General features: G+C 30.7%; 1 protein-coding gene across 4 annotated transcripts in view; it reads right to left on the bottom strand.

Annotated features, from left to right (window-relative positions):
* Positions 1-3714: 3714 nt before the first annotated feature.
* The window catches only part of LOC113376811 (zinc finger CCHC domain-containing protein 24-like), a 74671-nt gene continuing 55718 nt past the window's right edge, over positions 3715-22667 (bottom strand). For 2 of the 4 annotated variants that reach the window (XM_026616874.1, XM_026616875.1), the window contains 5 exons: positions 20294-20696; positions 12195-12348; positions 6868-7055; positions 4047-4211; positions 3715-3828 (listed from right to left, as the gene is read on the bottom strand). In XM_026616874.1, coding sequence (XP_026472659.1) covers positions 3715-3828; positions 4047-4211; positions 6868-7055; positions 12195-12348; positions 20294-20497 — 825 coding nt within the window. In that variant the 5' untranslated portion in view covers positions 20498-20696. Of the gene's footprint in view, positions 3829-4046; positions 4212-6867; positions 7056-12194; positions 12349-20293; positions 20697-22026; positions 22269-22667 lie in introns of those variants that run through there. The other 2 variants (XM_026616876.1, XM_026616877.1) reach the window with 2 other exon arrangements.

Raw genomic sequence — 22667 nt, 5'->3', positions numbered from 1 at the left:
ACTTACTTTTTTTGAAAAGACTTTTTGAAAAAAAAAAATGTTTTCTTTATTTTGAAATATTTCAGAAATTCTGAACGTTTTTTCAAAGCAATCGTACTGCTTTAACTGCATAAGACAAAATATCGAAGCGCGTAAGCGCCGTGTCGCCGTCTAACGGATAAACATTGGTATGGAACCGATACGAATGTAAACAAAATTTATACTTATTGTTAAAATCTCTATAAAATATCTGATAATTTGATGTGCGTATTTCTAATGATCATTTTTGACCGCCAATTTTTTTTTACTTTTTTCACTAGCTCTCCGAAACCCCTAGATCTGCCTTCATGAAAATTTGATAAATTCTTTATCTTGTCAATACAAGTAAAATGCTTTTTGAATTATTAAAATCAAACGCTCCGTTCTCCTAAAAACTGAGTTACCGTTCGTTTTTTGCCCCGTATCTCCGAAACGGCTAGACCTGCTTATGCCAAAACCTAATCAGCACATCTCTTTATCAACAGCAATCGAATGTTTTTTGATTAATCGAAAACGGTTGAACCGTGTTCCCGAATTTGTCGACAAAAATTTGTATCCGCAAACATACACACACACACACATACACACACATACATCTATTTTTTCTAAGGTATAGCCAAATTGTTCAGAAACTATTGAAACGCAAAGATATATAAAAATTTTCATTTCGATCTTTTTGCGATTACTATAACTTACCCTACGGGAAGTTAAAAAATGTTATGGGAATTATAAAATTAGCCTTTGATATTAGCAAAATGAATATAGAATATTTGTTATACTTCTTAAATACTGTTGTTTTTAAAATATTATCTTTAATATATATCTCATGAATCACTATTGCATTTTATTGTTAATTTTTTATCGTAAAGAGATGATTCTCTTTAAACATATAAGATAAATAAATAATAGATTGCCACGTTTTTTAAGTTGTTTCATTTCAACGGAACTGTTTATTCGTTAACAAGGAAAAAAATGGTTGATGATTCAACTAGAAGTAGTACCCAGTCTCCCCTACATTACTTTTTTCACAGACAAATTTGCCAAACTCTGTAAAAAAGGTAATTGCAAGTGCAAATGTAACATAATTGCTAATATCTTAATATAATTGCTAATGTCTTACATTATATAATATATTCATTGCTATTAATATTTACTGTAGTAATATGTTTATTTAAACTAGTTGGTATTGGTATTTAGCCTTGAGGCAAGTTACATGAACTTCCCGATATGTGTAAATAATCGACTTAATCAATAAAAAATAAATTAATTTATGAGCGATTAAAAGTATTCCGAGTGGATCTATTACACATAATTGAAAATGAACGAACACGTTAACTCGGAGTACTTTCTAAAAGCAAATTTTCAAAAATCAACAATTTATATAATTGAATCAGTTTCCGCAGGACTTTAATGGTAGGTATGTTCATTAAGACCAAGTACTACTATCGTTATACCAAGTAAATCTTCTAATTGTAATATTAACAAATGTCAAAGAAACTACTCATTTTCTCAAACTTTGATAAATTTTTAAAATTAAACTACTTGTCGTAAGGCCATAATATTTCAGTAAGTTCTATAAGACCATGATATATATCGCCAAAAAACGTTCCATAAAAATCAGCTTAAATTTTTTTTTCAACGGTTAAACAAGAAAACGGCTCGGTAGATTTTCAATTAAAACTAATCAGTATCATTCCTAACTAATATCTTTCGAACAGTTTTTGATTTTTTAAAATCGATTCGGTAGTTTGAGCTTAAATGCGGACGAAAATTTAATATTTTTTTCAAATTACAAAGAAACGGTTTGGCAGATCGTCTCACATAACTGACAAACGATAGTCCTCATTGAGATACATCAAATGGTTTTTAAATTTCTGAAATCGGTTCAGACATTTTTGAGAAAACGTCGATCACTTTGATGAATTTTTAAAGCTAAACGAGTTGTCGTAGGGCTGTAATATTTTAGTATGTTCTAGAAAACTATGGTATCTACCGTCAAAAAAATACTAATAAAAATCATCGAATTTTTTTTCTTAAAAACTTTATTACAAGAAAACGGCCCGGCCGATCTTTACCAAAAACTAATCAGCACGATTCCCAACCAATATCTTTCAAACGGTTTTTGAATTTCTTAAATAAATTAATTGAATCGATTAAGAATTGCGGGCTAAAACGTGGACGAATTTTTTTTACTTTTCTGCGATTTACAAAGAAACGGCTCGGCCGATCGTCACACAAAACTCAGAAACGCTAGTCCTCATCGAAATATATCAAATGGCTTTTAAATTTTTGAAATCGGTCCAACCGTTTTTGAGAAAACGTCGATTTACGGCAAAAAATCTGTTCACACATACGCGCGCGCACACACACACACATACTTTTTCCAAATTTGGTCTCATTCGATTCAGAATGGCTTGAAACGTCGAGAAAACATAAAATTAGCGAATCGGATTTTTGATGAAAACAAACTTCTCCTTCAGGAAGTTAATAACAATATTGTAACAACAAACATCGGAAAAACAAATAATTCTGTTTAATCGAGCATTATTTAACAGAACTTTTTTTTTAATAATAATTAAATAGCAATCAAATAATAAAAAAAAATTATAAGCTATTGTGCTGATTATTAGAACAGCGGACAGCTTTAGTTAATTAGCGAAAACTATATCGTGGTCGAATTATAAAGTGAGTCGGCGGAAACGATGGCCAGCAAGGATTGACGGCCAGGGAGGTTTAGCTGCTAGTTTGGTGGGATTCACAGGCAGCCATCTACTATGAGCTGATATAGTAAAATTCTTAACTCGGAACTGCACTGTTAACAATTAATCCAAGGAGGAAGGAGGCAGTCGCTTAAAAACGGCCAGCTTTAGTTAATAGAAGAAGAATTGTGTTCCGTCAGGCCATACACATCGATAGTGACTTGCCAAAAGTTCCAGATGCTTTGTTGGGAGGTTCTTATGAATCACTTTATAGGTCGGACCTGGCACAAAGTAATTACCATCTGTCCCTGAAAGGCTTGTGAAAACAGTTGGCCTATCTCTAGTTTATTATTAGAATTTCTTTGAAAGTGATGACTTTTTATTGGATACAGCAATGCTGGGTAAAGGCTATTTCCACTTGAAAACATTATTATCTATATTTTCATATGAGAATTGATATCACTATTGCATGAGATCAGACTGTCCGAGGCGTGTATAGAACCTGGGAACAATTGATTGGACACTGGGAACTCAAAGTGAGAATGAGCTGGAAAAAAGTATACTAATATTGCATAATACTAAATATTGTATTACATATATTATTAGTTTAAATTTTGTCCGTACCCAATAAAGAGCAACGGAAAGAAGAATTGATAAGGAAAACATAATTTCAATATGACAATTGAGCTAGTTTACGTGTGTGATACTTGTGTGAGCAATACCATTCTGTCAATTAATGTATAATTGGTCTGAAAAACAATAATCACCTTATTGCATTAAAACGTTTCAGATATTGTAAGAGCATACATTCAAAATACATAATAGAAATGCGTGAAATATGTATATATATATATTTATTATTTAGTGCATTTTCAAAAACTTTAGAAAATATATAATTATACAAAATTTTTATATCCAGTACTAAATAGTGTTTCAATATAATTGTTAAGTTTAAATTTTTCTTTAAATTAAAGTTATGAAGTGAAAATTGGAATATTTATTGGACCCGCCGACAGTAGAAGCCCAGAGATCGGCACTTCTCACACAAATGTTGTGGGTGCACTTTCGACTGATCAGATACGTCTAATCCATCCGGTTTTTCCAATGGTCTCTGCAATTATATATAAAAATCAAATGATTTTGTCTTGTTCATAATTAATTGTAATAACTTGGACAGTTCTTAAGTTTAATATATATTAAACTATACTATATATGAAAAATAGTCGTAATACAATCACTGAGAATCAATCAAGCTTATGTTACCATTGGAAAATTCAATTAACATGCCACATATAATAAATAATATAAATAATGGAATGCTAAATTTACCTGCTTATGAGGATAAACATTAATGTGGCACTTGATACATTCTTGGCCCATGTTGGACCACGAATTGCCCGACATCCACTTGCGCTTACATTTAGGACATTTGTATTCACCAAAGCACCTCTTTTTACCTTGATAAGGCGTCAACCCTTCTCCTTTAGGTCGTGCCTATCATAAAATAAGGTGTTGTCATTAATTATGTCAAACATGTCTCTACTGCATCATGCAGGAAATGAGATATGGACATTATATGAACAAGTTATTAGAATCTAAACTTAAAATTTCATTAAAATTCAATTAGGGTAAATATTGCAGAAAGCTTATAACTTTTTTATTCGGCTTTGTCATATAAACGAATTGGAAAAAGAAGCCCGTTTACTAAAAAAAATTCTACAATATTAGAAAAGTGCAACGTTATAAATGAAAATGCATGAAATTGTCTGCAATTAATGGAACCAATACTACGGAATAAAATGCACCATTGCCACCATGCTTGCTTTTTGTACTATTAAAATCGTTTGATCTATTCCCCTAAAACGTGGCAGAGCCCAACATACACATATACAAAACTACTGCACACTAACGTAAATATTTTATTTATACTTTTTGTAAAAAAATATTATTCATTTAATTACTTACCTTATAGAAAATAAAAATAAAAATAACAAACTGTGTTATTAATATCATATTTGGTTAGATTTTACAAAAAAATTGAACAAAGTAGATTGAAATAAATGTTTCCATCCTGTTCAACATATTTTTGATTCTCCTTGGAATAACCAATCTAACACCAGAATATGATGTTATGAAATTTATTCAAACGTTTATTCACAATCTCATGGATTAAGTGATAAGGCTTACAACAGTAATTTCCAACCTTTTTGTACCTCTCCCCGCTTCCCATTTTCTTTTATATAATTGTTGCGATCCCATATTTTAACTGATAATGTAATTTCTTTTACGGGATACAAAATAATAATAATAATAATAATATATATATATATATATATATATATATATATATATATATATCTTATATATAAAAATGGAGCTCTTGATCAGATGATTCGGTAGAACTCGAAAACAGCTAAGCCGATTTGGCCAGTATAGTCTTGAAAAATTCGTGCCAATCCAGAGATGGTCGGAAAGGTGAGATATTAATTCAAAATCGCGTAGAAACTTTATACTTTTAATTTGCAAATTTTTGTAGAAGCGTATTTTAAATAAAACAATGGACGGTGGCTAATTCGTGAAATGTCAAACGTTTTGGACAGATGATGTTCAGTTACGTTATGATTAAATTGTAGTAAGTAGTTTTGTTTGTAGTTTTATTTATATACATAAACATATACATATACGTTAGTAAACGGGCCGCAAGTGTTACTAGAGACTCAAAATATTAACTTTTTCGAAATGTTAATATGAAAATGCACTTTTTGGCATATTTATCTCAAACACTGTGCTCTGAAAGATCTCATTTGTATAATTATATACTCATTGGTATTTATAAAACATATAAATAATATAACATATCTAGGTTATATTATTTTTTATTTAGGTTATTTAAATTCAAAACCTAAATTTGGTATCGATCAAACGGACATTTTGCCGAATAACATTTTTGCAGTTATAATTTCCCAGAATTTATCGAAGAATAGATAGTAATATATGGAGATCCGGGGTTAAAAAGGTCCACCACCGATGTGTCAAAGATCAGTAAAGTTAAGAATTGTTTAACAACAATATTTGAAAGTAGAGGAAAAAAGATGTATACGGTAATCTTTGAAATGGGGGAGATAAGCGGTAATCTTTGAAAATCCATAATAAAAGTATTTTCTTCGGTTGGTAGTTTTTTAGCATTAGTTAAAAATGTAATTATTTTGTAAAATACCTTTAAAACTATAATAGGGTTTTAAACCTTTTGGCCACCTGCCCGTTTCAAGTTACCCCGCCTATAGGGTAAAAAGGTCTAGATAACAAATTTTTGAAAGACATCAAAAAAGCACATTTCTACAATGATGAAGTAGAAGGCAGTTTACTGAACTCAGATAATTGTTCGTTTGATATGCGTTATTTGTTGTAATATAATTGTTATGGTTTTCATAGTATAGTTTATATTTGCTCAAAGTCAAATTGGACCTTTGTGCATTGCCCTGCCTTACATATATACTTTTTATTAAATTTACTTTAATTCATCGAATGTTACTTGAAACTTTTCAAAAAGCAGGTCAAAAAAGAAATACTTAATTTATTTTCTATCTCTCCTCGCAAAAATTTGAAAATTTTGTATAAGCTCAGTAGTATTATTTAAAATTATACACCAAATCCAGAATCCAAAAAGAATGTGAAAAACATGAAACGTAATCAAAAAGTCGAAAGACCAAAAAGGACTTGGATGGATTATACTATGGTCTCTATAGAAAGTGTATAAATCTTCCAGTTTGATTGTATTGACAAAATATAGACAAATTAATGAGGTTTATTGTTTATATAATACTTGATTGTATATAGCATTCAAACAACATATCCTTATACACTAAAAGTATTAATATTTTTGATTCCCTTAAAATTTATTAGAATATTAGCAAACCAACGTTTGCCGGGTCAGCTAGTATATATATATATATATATATATATATATATATTATAGAAAATAATCATTTATGTATTTTCATTCATTCATTTTGAGATACTAATTCTACTTCTTTGGTTTGTATTCAAAAATAGTATTTTGAAAAAAGCTGCATGATTCTCTTGAAACAGTGTCTCGCACCAAAGGTTGGAAATCACTCGATTAGAACGAAGTTAGTAAAGATAAACTTACATAAGGGCAGTCTCTAATATAGTGTCCTTTCTTGAAACAAAGGTGACACAAATACGAGGACGGTGGCGGCCGTGACTGCCGTTTGCGACTTGAAACATCTTCCATGTTGGAAATGGTTAAATCGTTGATGTGCTCCGTCAAATTATTTATTAAATCAAGTCTTGTGTTATTAACACTGCTTCCTACACCTGAAAACAAAGTCAAGTTTGAATTATAGTTTTTCTGGTATTATATATCGATTTAAAATAATTGAATTTTTGCGATCTGTCGCGCGAAGAGTTACTTTGGAAGAATTATCTTTGAAAAAATTATGTTGCATGATAGTAAAAAGATGTTGAACATGATAGTAAAAAGATTTCATATAATTCATTCGTTAGTTAATTACTCCTGGAACTACGTTGTTAAATTTTACTACAATTATTTGATAAAATATATTATAGATACACACCTACGCACACCAACTTCATACTGAACTTATATTTCGCACTATATGACCGTTACATTCAAACTTATAATAAATTAAATAATATAATCTTAATGTTTGGCCACACTTGACCACACAGTCTTCCTCGACTGTTCAACTACATGTGGCTTTTAGGTCGCATATTCATGCCATTTCGTTTTAGTGTACACAAGTGTTGCCATCAATACCATTTATATTTTTTACCACTTTATATTTTGTATACTTCCTACTTCTCGTGTGGTATCCATGATCCTTTCTCTTCTTTGACCACCAATTTTCCTTTTTCCTTCATTCTATCCAAAGCTGTTCATTGACGCACTCCACTTCAACGCATTCTTCCTCATCGTACTCATGCTCCAAACACACTTGTTCAACTCGCCATTCGTCAATTCACTAATAGTTTCTGCCTCCGCACATTGCTTAACTACCTTTTTGACGAATAAATGATACAATAATAGATTTCTTTCAATGCATACTCATCAGATGCATCCTTCTTCGATGTACTCTCCACTTATGCATCCCCCTCAGATTAACTTATGTCATCGTTTCCCTCAAGTTTCGAATGCTCTTTACGTTTCATTTTCTTTTATCGTTTCTCTTTACGTTTTTGCATCAACCAAATCTATTGTAAAGCTTCCTCCTCTTCTTCTTCTTCTTTATGGATACATTCTGCCAATTTTCTTTGTAACCTTCCTTCTTCCTCTTTCAATTTCATCAAAGCATATTGCATTGCTGCAATTATATCTTTTTCAGTTTCTTTCGTATCTTTCTTATCCTTTTTACTATTATATCGTTTCATCACATTCATATCATCATCCGACACTGATTCAACTTGCCGACTATTACCATTTTCCTTTTGTTTCATCCACCATTCTGGCTCTGCATGCTGTTCCGCCTAACTTTCTGTACCTTCACTCACGCAATACAATCCACACTATTACAAATTTAACTTTGTGCGTACTCTATACCCGAAAAGTTCACACATCATACACTTTAGATCATCATACGGTAGTCTTACATTATCGGATTCAGCGTTGTACGATTTTCTGGCTAGTCCACCCAAACGCGGCACCAATAATATAGCTAATTTTCTCTTTGACACTTTATACGTCTCACCAATCGCATCTATCGCTCTAAAACACGATTCGACGTCCATATTGTCCTCACTATGCCTTAAAAGTACGGAATCTTCGCAAATATATCCTGAATGGTTACTATGCGCACATACAAAACTCTCATCTGCAAATTGCTCGCCATTTTGAACTATCGACATTAGCTTCTATAATTATTATACTTCACTTCCCATTACACGTCCGATTACTGGATTTCCAATTCCTTCAAATTCCTAATCCCGGCTAATCTGACGCTTCTTCGCTATTCGAAATCTTTCGATTATTTATCCCTCATAGATTTCTAATCCCGCTGCTACGAACACTTTTTACGTAACCTTACTCTAGGTCTGACCCGTCCAGATACCATCGAACCACATATACTTTGGTAAATTTTTGGTAAATCACACTTCTGATCTGTAATCTCGCTGGATTTTCTAATTCTCCTTTAATTTATACTAAAAACACTAATGAGTATTCAATACCTCTCTATGTTTAACGACACAATACAATATTCTCATTACACATAACATAACTAATCTCCGCCATTGTAATTTTTTAAGTCTCCTCCTACGCAGGTATGTAATTTCATATGCAACTTATATGTAGCACTACATGACCGTTACATTTAAACATATAATTAGTTTATTATAATATAATCTTATATATATATATATATATATATATATATATATATAATCTTAATACAGGGGTGTCAAACTCAATTTTGCAGCGGGCCATTTATTAAATTTTAAATTCATAGGCGGGCCGGATTGAAAATAAGCTGGCGTCATTGGCATTTTGCCTTAAGGCAAATTACATGAACTTCTTAGTGCATGTAATAGTAATCAATAATAATTGATATTTAGAAAATAAATTCAACTATTTTTTTATTTCAAATATAAAATTTTCTCTCGTTCTAAAATGCGATTTCTAATTGATATTTGCAAACAGACCTTTATTACGTATATGTAATTATACTAATTATAGTACACAAACATTTTAATGACTTTTTATAATTGAACACATTTCCGGCCCCCAAATATTTTTGTATGTTTGTTTGATGAAATAACGTCTTCAATCTCGTTAAATTGTTAACAAAAAAATGGCTCGACGATACCCAAGACATTTCAACTTCTACTGGACCGATTTACTTTTACTTATTTATAGACTTCTTTCTCTTCAGTATAAACGTTTTATTGTTTGATCTCTTGTGAAAACGTGGACGAAAAATTTTGCATGTTTCTGCTAATTCCAAGAAAAAACATTGTTTCGCAAAACTAATCGAAGCTCGTTCTTATCGAGTGTCATCGATTAGAATGGCTTTTAAATTTCTGTAATTGATTCAGACGCTTCCGACAAAACTTACGAAACTTGACGAAAGTTAAACTTTCATTTATCACGCCACCAAAGCAAATTTTGAACTTTGAATTTTTATAATTAAACCATTTGTCGTAGAGCCCTAATATTTTAGTATGTTCTTCGAAACCATGATCACTATCATCACGAAATCGGTGTTTTATTATGAAGAAACTGCTCGGCCGATCTTTATCAAAGACTAATCAGCGGGATTCCCAACCAATACCTTTCGGATATTTTTTAAATTTTTTTCTAGTCTGTGGTAATTATAAACCCACGGGCTTGGACAATTGATGCGACTAACTCTTTATCGAGTTACATTGATTGGTTCAGAATTTTTTGCGAACTTTAAATTTTTTGAAATCGGTTCAGCTTTTGTAGAATATAAGCGCTTATATATTTACAGTATGTATTTATAATAAATAATCTATTTGAAATTATTTAAAACAATATTTTCATTCCTCGAAGGTTTAATTACGGTACGGGAAACTCAAGCAACTCAATCAATATGAATTAAAATTTAGCAACTACCAAAATTACGACGATAGAAGTTTGTAACTTTGACACGGCCTATTATTCCAAAATTCAATGAATTTTAATAATTCAGACCTCTTATTGAAAACTTTTTGTAGTCCCATAATATTTTAAGATGTTCGTTAAGATCAACGCGATTCTCAAATAATATCTTTCAAAAGGTGCAGTTTTCTGAAAATTTTAAAAACGGTTTGGCTGATCGTCTCGCAAAATTAATGACTTATAATGAAATAAAATGGTTGAAATCGTTTCAGCCGTCTTTGTGAAAACGTAGACAAAATGTGAAATTTGGGTTCATGTACAGACACAGTTTTTCCAATTTTGGTCTCAAACGATTCAGTATGACTTGAAATGCCGAGAGAACATAAAATTAGCAAGTCAGATTTCTTGATAAAAACAAACTTTTCCTTCGGGAATTAAATAAAGTGAACAATGAATTATATTAAGCGTGGTTATGTCAGAAATAACGAAATGGTTTTGTGAAAATAATCTAGTCCTCAATAATGATAAGACCCAAATCATATCTTTTTGTACAAAAAACGTTTATCCAATAATATTACTTCTTTAACCATCAATAATTCAGCATATAATTTTTCGCAAGTATCAAAGTTTCTTGGTATCCATATTAATAATAATTTAAAGTGGTCTGATCATATCTCTATCTCACTATCACCAACTTTATCTAGAACATGTATCATGTTGCGCACCCTAAAACCCAAACTTGGTTTAAATTGCTTACTTTCAGTTTATTATAGCAACTTTTATTCTCACGTTTCATACGGCATCCAATTCTGGGGTTTTTCATCCGAACTAATTAAAATATTTAAGCTTCAGAAAAGTGCTATTCGAATAATTTTTTCCTTGCCCAGTAAAGCTTCATGCAGACCCATATTTAAAGAACACAATATTCTAACTGTCCCATGCATTTTTCTGCTGGTAACATTATCTTTCATCAAAAACAATTCGAAACTTTTGGATATGGCTTCGTCCTCCTCAGACTACAACACTAGACACAAACTTATTAAGGCGCGCATATATAAATTAGGCAGCTCTTTCAATACGATCGACGGTCTAGGTATTCAGCTTATGAATAAACTTCCACTCAACATCCGAAACTTAGACAGCAAAAAATTTCATGCTTTCCTAGTTAAACTTTTTAAAGAATTAGCTTTTTATGACATTACTGAATTTTCTCAATTTGATTTCAATAACTATTTTCTTGCATAATTCTTATCCTTTATCTATGTAGTCTGACCATTTGATCGCCTGTACAACCATATTTTTTTTCAATTTTTTTTCTTGCTATTTTATTAATTTAACATTTTTACGGTTTTAAATGAACATTGTATTTAATGTTCGAATGCTTTTTTTCAGCTCTTTTTTTCGGAAGCAAAATTCGTGCAGCTACTATGATTATTATAAAATTACTATCCTTTTAATATTAACTATGAATAAGCTTGACAAGAGCCTGAAATAATATCTATTATTATTGATTACGGCTTGCTTATGAATAAATAAATAAATAAATAAATATTAATCTTATCACATGATTACCAAACAATTATCTAGACATACTTGTATTTAATGACATTATTTAGAAATATGAAAGCAAATTAATAATAAAGAATAGTAATCCATGATTTAATAAATGTCAAATAGGCGAAACGCGTCAAAATCATTCAATATCTTATATTGTGAAAGAGTTTTCGACAGATTCTCACTTTTCAGATATAACTAATACTAATGTGTTCGATAATAATAGTTGCTTACTATTCGAACTTATTTTTCTTGATTTCCTATTGATTATCTACATTCGCAGTTTTAAATTCGATTTCAATTGATATATTAATAACAAAGCGTACCTGATGTGCATGGAATGACAGGAGGAGGAGGCTCGAAACAAAAGACGGCGGGAGGGCCATGATGACAGTTGACTGTCTGACGACTATTTATTACATTTGGCGGTTGTTGGCGAGCACTAGGAAAAGGTTGCCATAGCCCATGAGATAATTTACCCTAGAAAAAAAATAACGTATTAGATACATAGGTTAAATTGTTATTTTATTTTGTGTTCATTTATTCAGTTTTAATACAAATGCATGTCATTTATGTAATACACATGTAATAATAGTCATAAAGGGTCTGGGTATGTTTTCACACAGAATCGGCTCCACCCTGGTATTTAAATAATTTTGATGCCATTTTACGGGTATTTTCGAGAAAATTCGAAAATTTCAAATCCGTAACTCATCATTTGGCCGAGATATCAGTGAAAACATGTGAAAGTGGACATTTTTTTCAAACTCACTTTTTGTCGGAAATATGAGAGATATCGAAAAAATGTTAACGTCATTCTATTTATACTGATCTTGTCCATGCTGTTCATAACAAATAAGGTAAAAAAATAATTTGTTAGTGCGTGAAAACATGAAAATGATTTTTCATTTTCCATTTTCTACCAGTCCGGCTCTTTGGGCTACTTTTAAATTAGCATCATTCGAAAGCCTGCACTTTTTTCTGTTATTCAAAAATTCATTTAAATGTAAGTGGAACTTTTTGTTGTAAAGTTGGAAAAACAAGCTAATACACGCGCTGCCGGTACAAGAACGCCCATATAAGTTCACTTTGCAAGAGCGACGAGCAAGTCTCGACAAGATCTGTATATACTTTTGGAAATATTTGTTAAAACCCAAAATTCATTTATATCTTGTATATAAGTATATTTATCAGTCATAATAAAAAATCCAACGCGCCGAATAAAAACAATAATTATTATTATTGATTATTTTCCGTTCGCCGTATAAGTTTGTTACTAATATATTTCGATGTATAAAAAACTTTCAAAAAAGATTTCGATTTCAATATTTTTGATATATTTATGTCGGCAATAAAACGTATTTTAATTGTAATTACCTTTTTCGTATTTTACAATGTTATTATATTTTATATAGTTATCATTAAATAAAAAATCGATAAAAATATATGTAAGAATACATTTCATAACTATTCAACGCAAGTATATAAGTATTAAAAATATATTAAATAAAGTATTAAAAGTATTATAAAAAATATTTCTCTGTGAGGAATTTGTCTACACATACGTGATACATAAAATGTCACAAATTATTAATAACTATTATTTTTTCAACGAATGGTAAAAACAATTATAATTATTTTTTCTATATAACTACTATACAATTTGCATTATTTAACAGTTTTCTTAATTTAATTCCCTTTCTATGTAAATATTTTTTGTAATACTTGCACTATTCGATATTGCAATTTCAGCCAAGTCATAAATAGCGCACAGAAAGCACAAAAAAGAAAATATTTTTTTTGCAAAACTAATATTGATTCAAAAAATAGAATTGCTATTTTACCTATTCTCCATGGAAAACCACAATAATTATAATTTGTGAAATTCTATGTGTTGCATATGTGTAAACAAATTGCTCACAGAGATATATTTTTCAATATACTTTTAATATATCAAAAATATTGAAATCTTGAAAGTTTTTTATATATCGAAATATATTAGTCGCAAGCTTATACGGCGAATGAAAATAATCAATAATAATAAATGATTATTTTCAGCTTATTTGTTATGAACAACATAGACAAGATCAGTATAAATAGAATGACGTTAACATTTTTTCGAGATCTCTCATATTTCCGACAAAACGTGAGTTTAAAAAAAGGGACCACTTTCACATGTTTTCACTGATATCTCGGCCAAATGATGAGTTACGGATTTGAAATTTGGTATTTCGAATTTTCTCGAAAATACCTATAAAATGGCATCAAAATCATTTAAATGCCAGGGTGGGGCCAATTCTGTATGGAAACACGCCCATACCCTTTCTTTATTATAATTATAATTAAAACTTATAAATATACTGATATAAAATTATTTCGATATCGACTGAAATATCACTCCAAAAAGACAAAGTTAGGGGTAGTATGAAGAAAATGACATGGTGTTTTTAATGAAATTTATTTATTTAACATTATTATAATCTCAATCGCTTTAACTCGTGTTAGATTCATTGACTGCCAGTTAAATAATCTTAATTTAGAAGAAACATATTTATTAAGGAAAAATGCAACTAATAACAAAAATCATTTTGTCAATATAGTTGACAACGGAGAAAATTACATATAAGGTAAATACATGCTGAGATATTAATTTTATGAAGACAGTTCATGAATAAATCGTTTACGTTTGATCCTTTTTGGAGACATCAGTACATGAATCTTGGGCTCCAAACAAATAAATCATACATAATAACCAACCTTCGCCGAACTCAGAACAGAAAGGAGGTGTTTGCAATAAATGCAAGTCTCTTCTTCTTACCGGAGAATCCTTTATCTTGTTTTCAAAAGTAGTTAGAGTGAAAGTTAAAAGCCAAACACCTTTTACAGGTTTCAATGTTAATTTTTTCTTGGTCTCAAATGAACTGCCCTGCTGTTATTGCGAAATAGTATTGTGTCATTTTGTCCATTGTATAAGTATGTCATTTTGTCCAAAAGCATACAAAAATAAATAAACAATCAAAATTCCACCAAGCGCCTGAAAATCGCAATGATAATAATTACAAATAACAATAAATAAGTCCTCAGAAAGCATGAGAAAAGCACTCGCAAGTGATTACAGCGACAAGACTACAACGTTACTAAAACTGGCCAATTTAAATAAGGTGTTATTTTGTCCATGCATACCACGAAGAAGAGAGCTACTGACGAGCAAACTGAGAGACTAATAGAAGTGCTACGTCTGGAGCATAGCTCTGTACGGATCGGAGACATGGACTCTTAAAAAGGCCGATTAAAACTACCACGAGAGTTTTCAAATGCGGTGCTAGAGACGAATGGAAAAGATAAAGTGGACAGACAAAGTAACAAATGAAGAAGTCCTGAGAAGAGTGGGCGAAGAAAGGACTCTACTGGGCACAATTCTGAAAAGAAAAGGAAACTGGATCGGACCTCTTTTGCAAAAAAGAGCTTCCTGCACGACGTTGTCGAGAGTAAAATAGAAGGAACAAAAGGAATAGGAAGAAGAAGAATGCAGACGATTGACGACTTACGCAAGAAGAGAAAATACAGAGAACGGAAAGCCGAAGCACATGATCAAAAAGCATGGAAACGGAAGTTTGGAAAAAAAAATACATGAAATAAAAAAAATGCGAATAGTGGTAACGGGATGAAGGGTAAGGGAATCATTTGTTTGTAGTGGTTCTCACACTATGGACCTTCCCCTTGGGGCAGACTACCATTTATTATTATATATATAATATATATAATAATAAAAAATTATACTTTTCAACGAAACCAATAAAAATATGTATATATATATATATATACATATATATATATTTATATATATATATATATATATATATATATATATACTGATACAATACTGACTAATACAATACTGAAGTTAAAATAGGGCATTTGGTTTCAGTTTCTTCATAAAGCCCTTTCTTAATGAATCTACTTAGCTAGTTGACATTTTCTTAACTCAGAACGGAATTATATCTAAATTTTATATATATATATATATATATATATATATATATTTGTTAAATCTTTTTTTTAGTTATCAGGTTTGCAACTAAGTATGTGCGCATCTCATGTTAGAAAATCAAAGACAATTTTTGCGTAGAATTAAATAACTTTATTCTGTATACCATTTTGATCTATGACAATTTGTTATTTTCCTAAAAGCATCACTATCCCAAGTTTATAAAACTTCTAGTTTTATTAGTAAAAACACAATTTGACACTATCATATTTTTTTTTTTTAATTCAAGTGTTTTAATCAGACCGTTTGTGGTCAGGAACATTTGGTGGATGTAGAGAAAAATTTCAACCAACCCCCAATAATTTTTAAACATAACCAAATTGTTTCTATTAGCCGAATCGATTATTGCTTTAATTAGGTTGTCCAAAACTTTAACTGGACAATCAGAGTAGCATTGAGTAGAAAATCACCAGAATGGCATTTTCAAAACCAATTTTAACATAGCTGTTTTTTTAAGGCTTCGACACCATAAACATAGACACCTATTCTTCGAGAAGATCGTTTTACCCTTTGCAGAAATAAAAATGCAAAATTTGACTAAAATGTTTGCTTTGATATTTCATTTTTCAATAAACGCTAAACGAAAACTACATAACCGATCAAACAAGTATTTTCTACTAATCTACAGATAAATTTCTCACCATATAATAAAAAATGTGTTTTACATGTAGACTACCTCAACAAAACTAAAGAATCATTTGAAGCAATCTAGAAGAAACTAGCTGTAAGTGGAATTCTGTCTTAAGGCAATTAAGGCATCGTGCCTTAGGGATCGTTCAAGTATTACGTAAGCAGATTTAGTACAATTTTTTTCATTTTCGATTTTTTTGCGATTACTATAACTTACCCTACGGGAAGTTAAAAACCGCACTTAATCGCCTTTGTATACTAACCTTGTATTATTTAATGATACTATGAAAATTTGTTTGTTTTGAATTAATTACATCTTTAGCCATAGTTACTGACAGTGAGTAAAAAACTCATGTCATATTTACGATTTTTCCGCTTTTAAAGTCTTGTATAAAACTTTGTTCGCAATTAACTAATTAAATATCACTTTTCTTGTGCATATTTCAAGTCGAGTCTTGTCGCTGACCTTAAAATAAAGCACTTGTGCCAAGCAGTCACCTTATTTATTGGTAATTTTCGTAAATTAGAATTTAGAAGTTTGAAATAATTAGTGAAGGAATATTTGAACCTAAAGAATTTTTGCATTCCGCAACATTCTCTTTCATAATGTTTAGTTTTATATAAGCAGTTTATCGCATATATCACTTTCAGATTATTATGAGTAGTTTTAATTTTATTATAAAATAATGAGAAATATTCAAAATCAAGCTAATCTTTCTAAAAAGTCAGATCAACCCGGCAGAAAAAACTTAACTCGAGTGCGGCACCAGGAACGCAAGGTTGAAAACTAGGACACCTTATTATTAATTAAATCTAAGAAGCATTTTTTTGTTAAATACTACATTACATTAAAATCGCGCTCCTGAAATTACAAATTTCAAATTTCAAAATTACAAATTACCGGTGAGGCGTGCGCCCCACGTTGGGAAACACTGGTCTACACTCTCTGCTTCATATCTCCGAAACCAAAAAGTAATCAGCACATCTCCCTACAAATAAGAATCGAATGTTTTTGAACCATTCAAATCGGTTGATCCGTGCGCCCAAAAACGTGGACAAAAAATTGTATCCATACATACATACATACACACACATCCATTTTTTCTGAGGTATGCCAAAATGTTCAGAAACCTTCAAAACGTGAAGAAATGTAAAAATTTTCAATTTCGATTTTTGGACTATTACAATAACTTACCCTACAGGAAGTTAACTAGTTGTGTATGGCATCGTCCCGTAAGGCAAATTGCTGGAACTTCCCGTACCGTAACGAAATGGTGGAAGAATTTTGAATTTTTCAAATAGATTATTATAAATGCTGTAGCATTGTTTAATATTATAAGAATTATATAAATTGAATTACAATGTTAAAATTATTTTTTGAAGTATATAAATGAGCTTTAGAACTTTAGCCATAATTAAAATTAAAATCTGAATTATTTTCGATATACAAAAAAAAAACTTTGAAAAAAAGATTTAATAGAAATCTCGATTTCTATTTTCTGCATCCTTTACTTCGTATCCCCGAAACGGCTGGACCGACTTTTACCAAAAACTAATCAGCACATCTCCCTTGGGTTGATATCAATAGGAATCGAGTGTTTCTGCACTATTCAAATCGGTTGATCCGTGCGCCCGAAAACGTGAACGAAAACACACACACATTCATTTTCCCTAAGGTATGCCAAAATGTTTAGAACCGGTCAAAACGTGAAGAAATGAAAAAATTTCAATTTCGATTTTTGAACTATTACAATAACTTACCCTACGGAAAGTTAATAACATTAAACATGTGAAATATAACATTATAGTCACTTTGAAGTAATCGCAGGATGTCCTTTAAATGCAGAGATGTTTAGAGCATGAAGAAAACAAAGAAAAAAGAGTTACTTGGGGAACCAGTCTAGAACGCTAAAGTTACTAGATTAGGTCTTTGTTTATATTAATCAGCGGGTTTTAAGTTAAAGTAGGCGTAAGGTAAGATTAAGGTATTGATGTATTTCTAGGCCGTTAAGCTGGAATAAAATAATAAATTTAAAAAAAGTAGAAGTTTGGAGGCATCGGTCAAAAAACACACAACAGTAACATTCATCCAATTCGCAATTTTTTGTCAATAAACTGACAAAAATCTCTTTAGCCTTTATAATGCAATAGATTTTGAAAAAGAAATTTTAAGAAAATGTTCATATACAGTTTCAAGACTAAGTCAAACATATACATCTTAAAAATAGATATTGAAACGCGCTATAATAAACAAAGGCTATGATGATCTTGTATCGAAATGAACATCTACCGAGTATACATAATTCCAAATTTAGATATATCACAAATAGACTTAGTTTGGATTAGTGCAGAACATAATTCACATTTTTTGTGAATACTCTACATTATATTTTTTTATTGAAATTATCTAGCATACCGAATTTAAAAGTTATTAGCCATAGCAAAGTATGAAATATTTTTTATGCAAAATGCTGCAAATTCTGAAAAAGGTTCTACTTTGTAGATTTAATTGTATGTTTACATTTGATATATAATAGAATTTTTGAAATAAATATTTTTAAGTGTATGTGGCAGATATTCTAACGCAATTGTTGGAATTCTGAAATTTTGACACAGCATTATAATTTTTTATAATTAAACCAGTTTTTGTAGGCCTATAATATTTTCGAATGTTTATTAAGAACATAAACTGAATTGATACAAATACAATTTAAATTGTAAAAAATCAACGATTGATTACGAGGAGACGGCTCGTCAGATCTTTACCTAAAACCAGCCAGCACGCTCACCAATTGATATCTTTCGAACTATCTTCACATTTTTAAAATCGCTTTAGAACTTTAGACTAAAGCGCAGGCAAAATATTTTGCAATTATCGATATCGATACGAAAAACTAATCAATGCGAGTAATTGTCAACTTTCATAGACTTACATTTTTTAAATATGCGCATCTGATTTTGAGTCGATTAATGGTACCTAAACACAAGCACATACTTTTTCGCATTTTGGTGTTAAACGGTTCAACAGGTCTGATGTCGAGGAAACAAAATTATCAAATCAGATTTTATGGCGGAAAACATACAATCTGCATGCATACACATCCTTCGGAAAGTTGAAACGTAAGTAGGTGCTTCCAGATTTGAGATGTTAGGACAATTTAGTAGATTTTTTAACTCAAGGGGTTACACCACTGTAGCAGTAAAAAAACGTATGTTTTTGCCATTTTTTTCGGACAGAAGGAAAAGTATTAAAACCATGATATTAAAAAAAGTAACAAAAATAAAATATAATTGTAAAAAAAATAATTTTAAAATTGCGGTACCACAGCCATTTCGGCGAGCCGCGTCAAAATCTGTGGCACACCAGTATATTTAAAATTACATTTTTATCATAGGAGATCTTTTATATGTCATTTTTTTACAATTATATTTTATTTTGTTACTTTAAAGTACAATAAATAACTATCTTTAATATCATGATTTTAATACTTTTTCTTACATCCGAAAAAAATGGCAAAAACATACGTTTTTTTTTACAGCTACAGTGGTGTAACCCCCTAAAACTCAAATTGTTTTAAAACGTTGGGCGTGGCTGTCGTAACGAATTAATAAAAGTTGTTCACATCTGGAAAAATCAGCATTTGTTATGTAAACCAATAAACCCGTGAAAAGATAAAAATAGGAATAGAATTGTCAGCTGAAAAATAAAATGAACTGTAGAAGATTAAAGTACTTTATTAAACTTACCACAATTTGTGATTCCGGAAGATTGACGGCAGGTGCCCTACCATCAGGAATTTGTAAGTAAAGCCAATTTAAGCCAGGAGGGGCTGGTGGCCCATGACTGCGGTAAACGTTGACATCAACAGGTGCGGCAGCTTCCGTGAATCCCATCGTGATTCTCTGGTGCCTTTGGACTAGTGTCGCCGATTGCAATGTGGCTGAAGCCATACTATCGTCTCGTCATCCCGAGCACATAATTTGATTATTAAAATGAGCTAAATCGAGCACATTCACTCTTATGCAATCATATAATGACAAAAGACAAGTTGTTGTACTCGATGCACCATCAAAGCATCGAATGCCTCTACTAACTGGCCGAACCTACGCGATATGGCGCATCACCTCAACTGCACGTACGCACAACGATCTGAATCGAAAAGAAATGCAAAATGTATATTCGTCATCCAAAAAATAAGTTATTGTTTGCATATTTTAAACATGATATATAAATTATTTGCGGGCGTGAAATGGTATCGCATGAACATCATTAAATTTCAGTCTGCAAATATATATATAATAATTTTTTGAGAAGTCTTTTACAGAACCGGTTCTTAGCTGTATTTAATATTGTATTTATTTTTCTATCATAATTTATAATATAATAGAGTTTCAAAACTATGATTTTTGGAACTATTCTCTTGTTCTTATTATCAAATGAGCTTTTGCTTTTAATTGACAGCTTTGTTATTTGCATGGGCAATTATGATATCGCAAAATCTAATTTTTTAAAATATCAGGTAGTGCTTTCACCAATGTTAAATAATGTGTTGAGTTTAGATCATCGAAGAATTACCTTCAGTATACTATAAGCTATTGATAAACAAAAGAAAGCAAAAGTATTACAAGGAGGAAATTAAAAAATCAATCATGTAGTTTCATCGCAAGTCCAAATGCATGACCTTTCGCGATATTTAAATATGCATATGAAAAAATTAAATTTTTAAAATCTCAAAAATAATTCAAACCATTGTTAACAGCTGTCATGTCAACTAGTGGCCGGCTTGCAAAGATATTTTAAGCACAATCTGACACCTTTTAATATCTATTAATTAATTTATTAATATTGCTTAAAATAAATTCATTAAATAGTATGCTTATATAATAAATTAGAAACGTCCAACTAGTTTACAGAGCCATTCTTTAATATTGTAAGCAAATTCTTTAAATGTTCGTTCAATGAATAAAAATAATCATCAGCATAATCACTTGAAAAAAGCGAAGTAAATCGGAAAACAAACCTGCGGCTGTACACATAATGGATATAAGTAACAAAACGGCACAGTTGTCCTGCGTAAATGTCAGAACTGAGCACATGCACGGCACGCTTTCCGCGCGATACCAAAATAGAAAATCAGTTTGAAACTATTCTCTCACTGTCAGGACCCGCTTAATATAGAATTCTGAACAAGTAATGCTAATACATATTTGTCAGAAAATAAAATGTTTTTTACGTAATTTTTTAGTTCACTTAAACAACCTTAAGCGAATCGTTTATTTTGTCGAATTAAAAAAAAAAAATGAAAATGAAAACATGGACCATTGTATTGCATTATTTCATTAGTAATCGCGATTGATATTTATCAAATAAAACCCTAATGCAATGCTCATAATATAATTTTCTTGAATAATAATGTATTACAAAAAAGGTATTAACTTTCAATTAAATGATAATATTAACTTCATCAACAAAAACTGACCTATTATTTTATAAAATTTATAAATCGTTTACAAATAGATCAAACTGCGAATACACATTTAAATTGATTATGTTACTAATTTTCAACAAAATGTGTCAACATTTGACCACAAATCTCACAGCACGATATTCACTAACACCTATGACTTCTTAGCACCTCACAACACTCTATAATCACAAATATTTAGGAAAGTAATAATTGATTAACAACTTTGATCTACTAGAATGACGTTCTGCGGCTGTAGATCATCATAATGAACCAACCGATCGTGGATGAATCGACTCCGTTCGTCTGCTGCTCTTGGCTTAGCGATTGTAACTGACGGCGGCACAACACCGCCAGGATGCAAAGATGTACATACATTTAGAGAAAAACAGTGGTGTATGCGAATTACAAACACATTTTAAAAATGATTTTAAACATCGAAATGATTAATCAATTTCGTGTCTTATCCGCTAAATTTGTGCACTATTGTAATATTTTACTAATATTCTATTGCTAACATGTTATTTTAAATGCCACTTGTTGAATACTATGCCGTATTCATTTTGTTTTCTCTTTCTTATTAAATTAATTCATATAGTCATTATTAACTTTTCGTAAGGTAAGTTATTGTAATCGTCCAAAAATCGAAATTGAAA

Source organism: Ctenocephalides felis, unplaced genomic scaffold (assembly GCF_003426905.1).
Source record: "Ctenocephalides felis isolate EL2017-DRISC unplaced genomic scaffold, ASM342690v1 CF-g0.4_SCAFFOLD_01886, whole genome shotgun sequence".
Taxonomy (NCBI): domain Eukaryota; kingdom Metazoa; phylum Arthropoda; class Insecta; order Siphonaptera; family Pulicidae; genus Ctenocephalides; species Ctenocephalides felis.
This window is presented reverse-complemented; position numbering and strand designations above follow the sequence as displayed.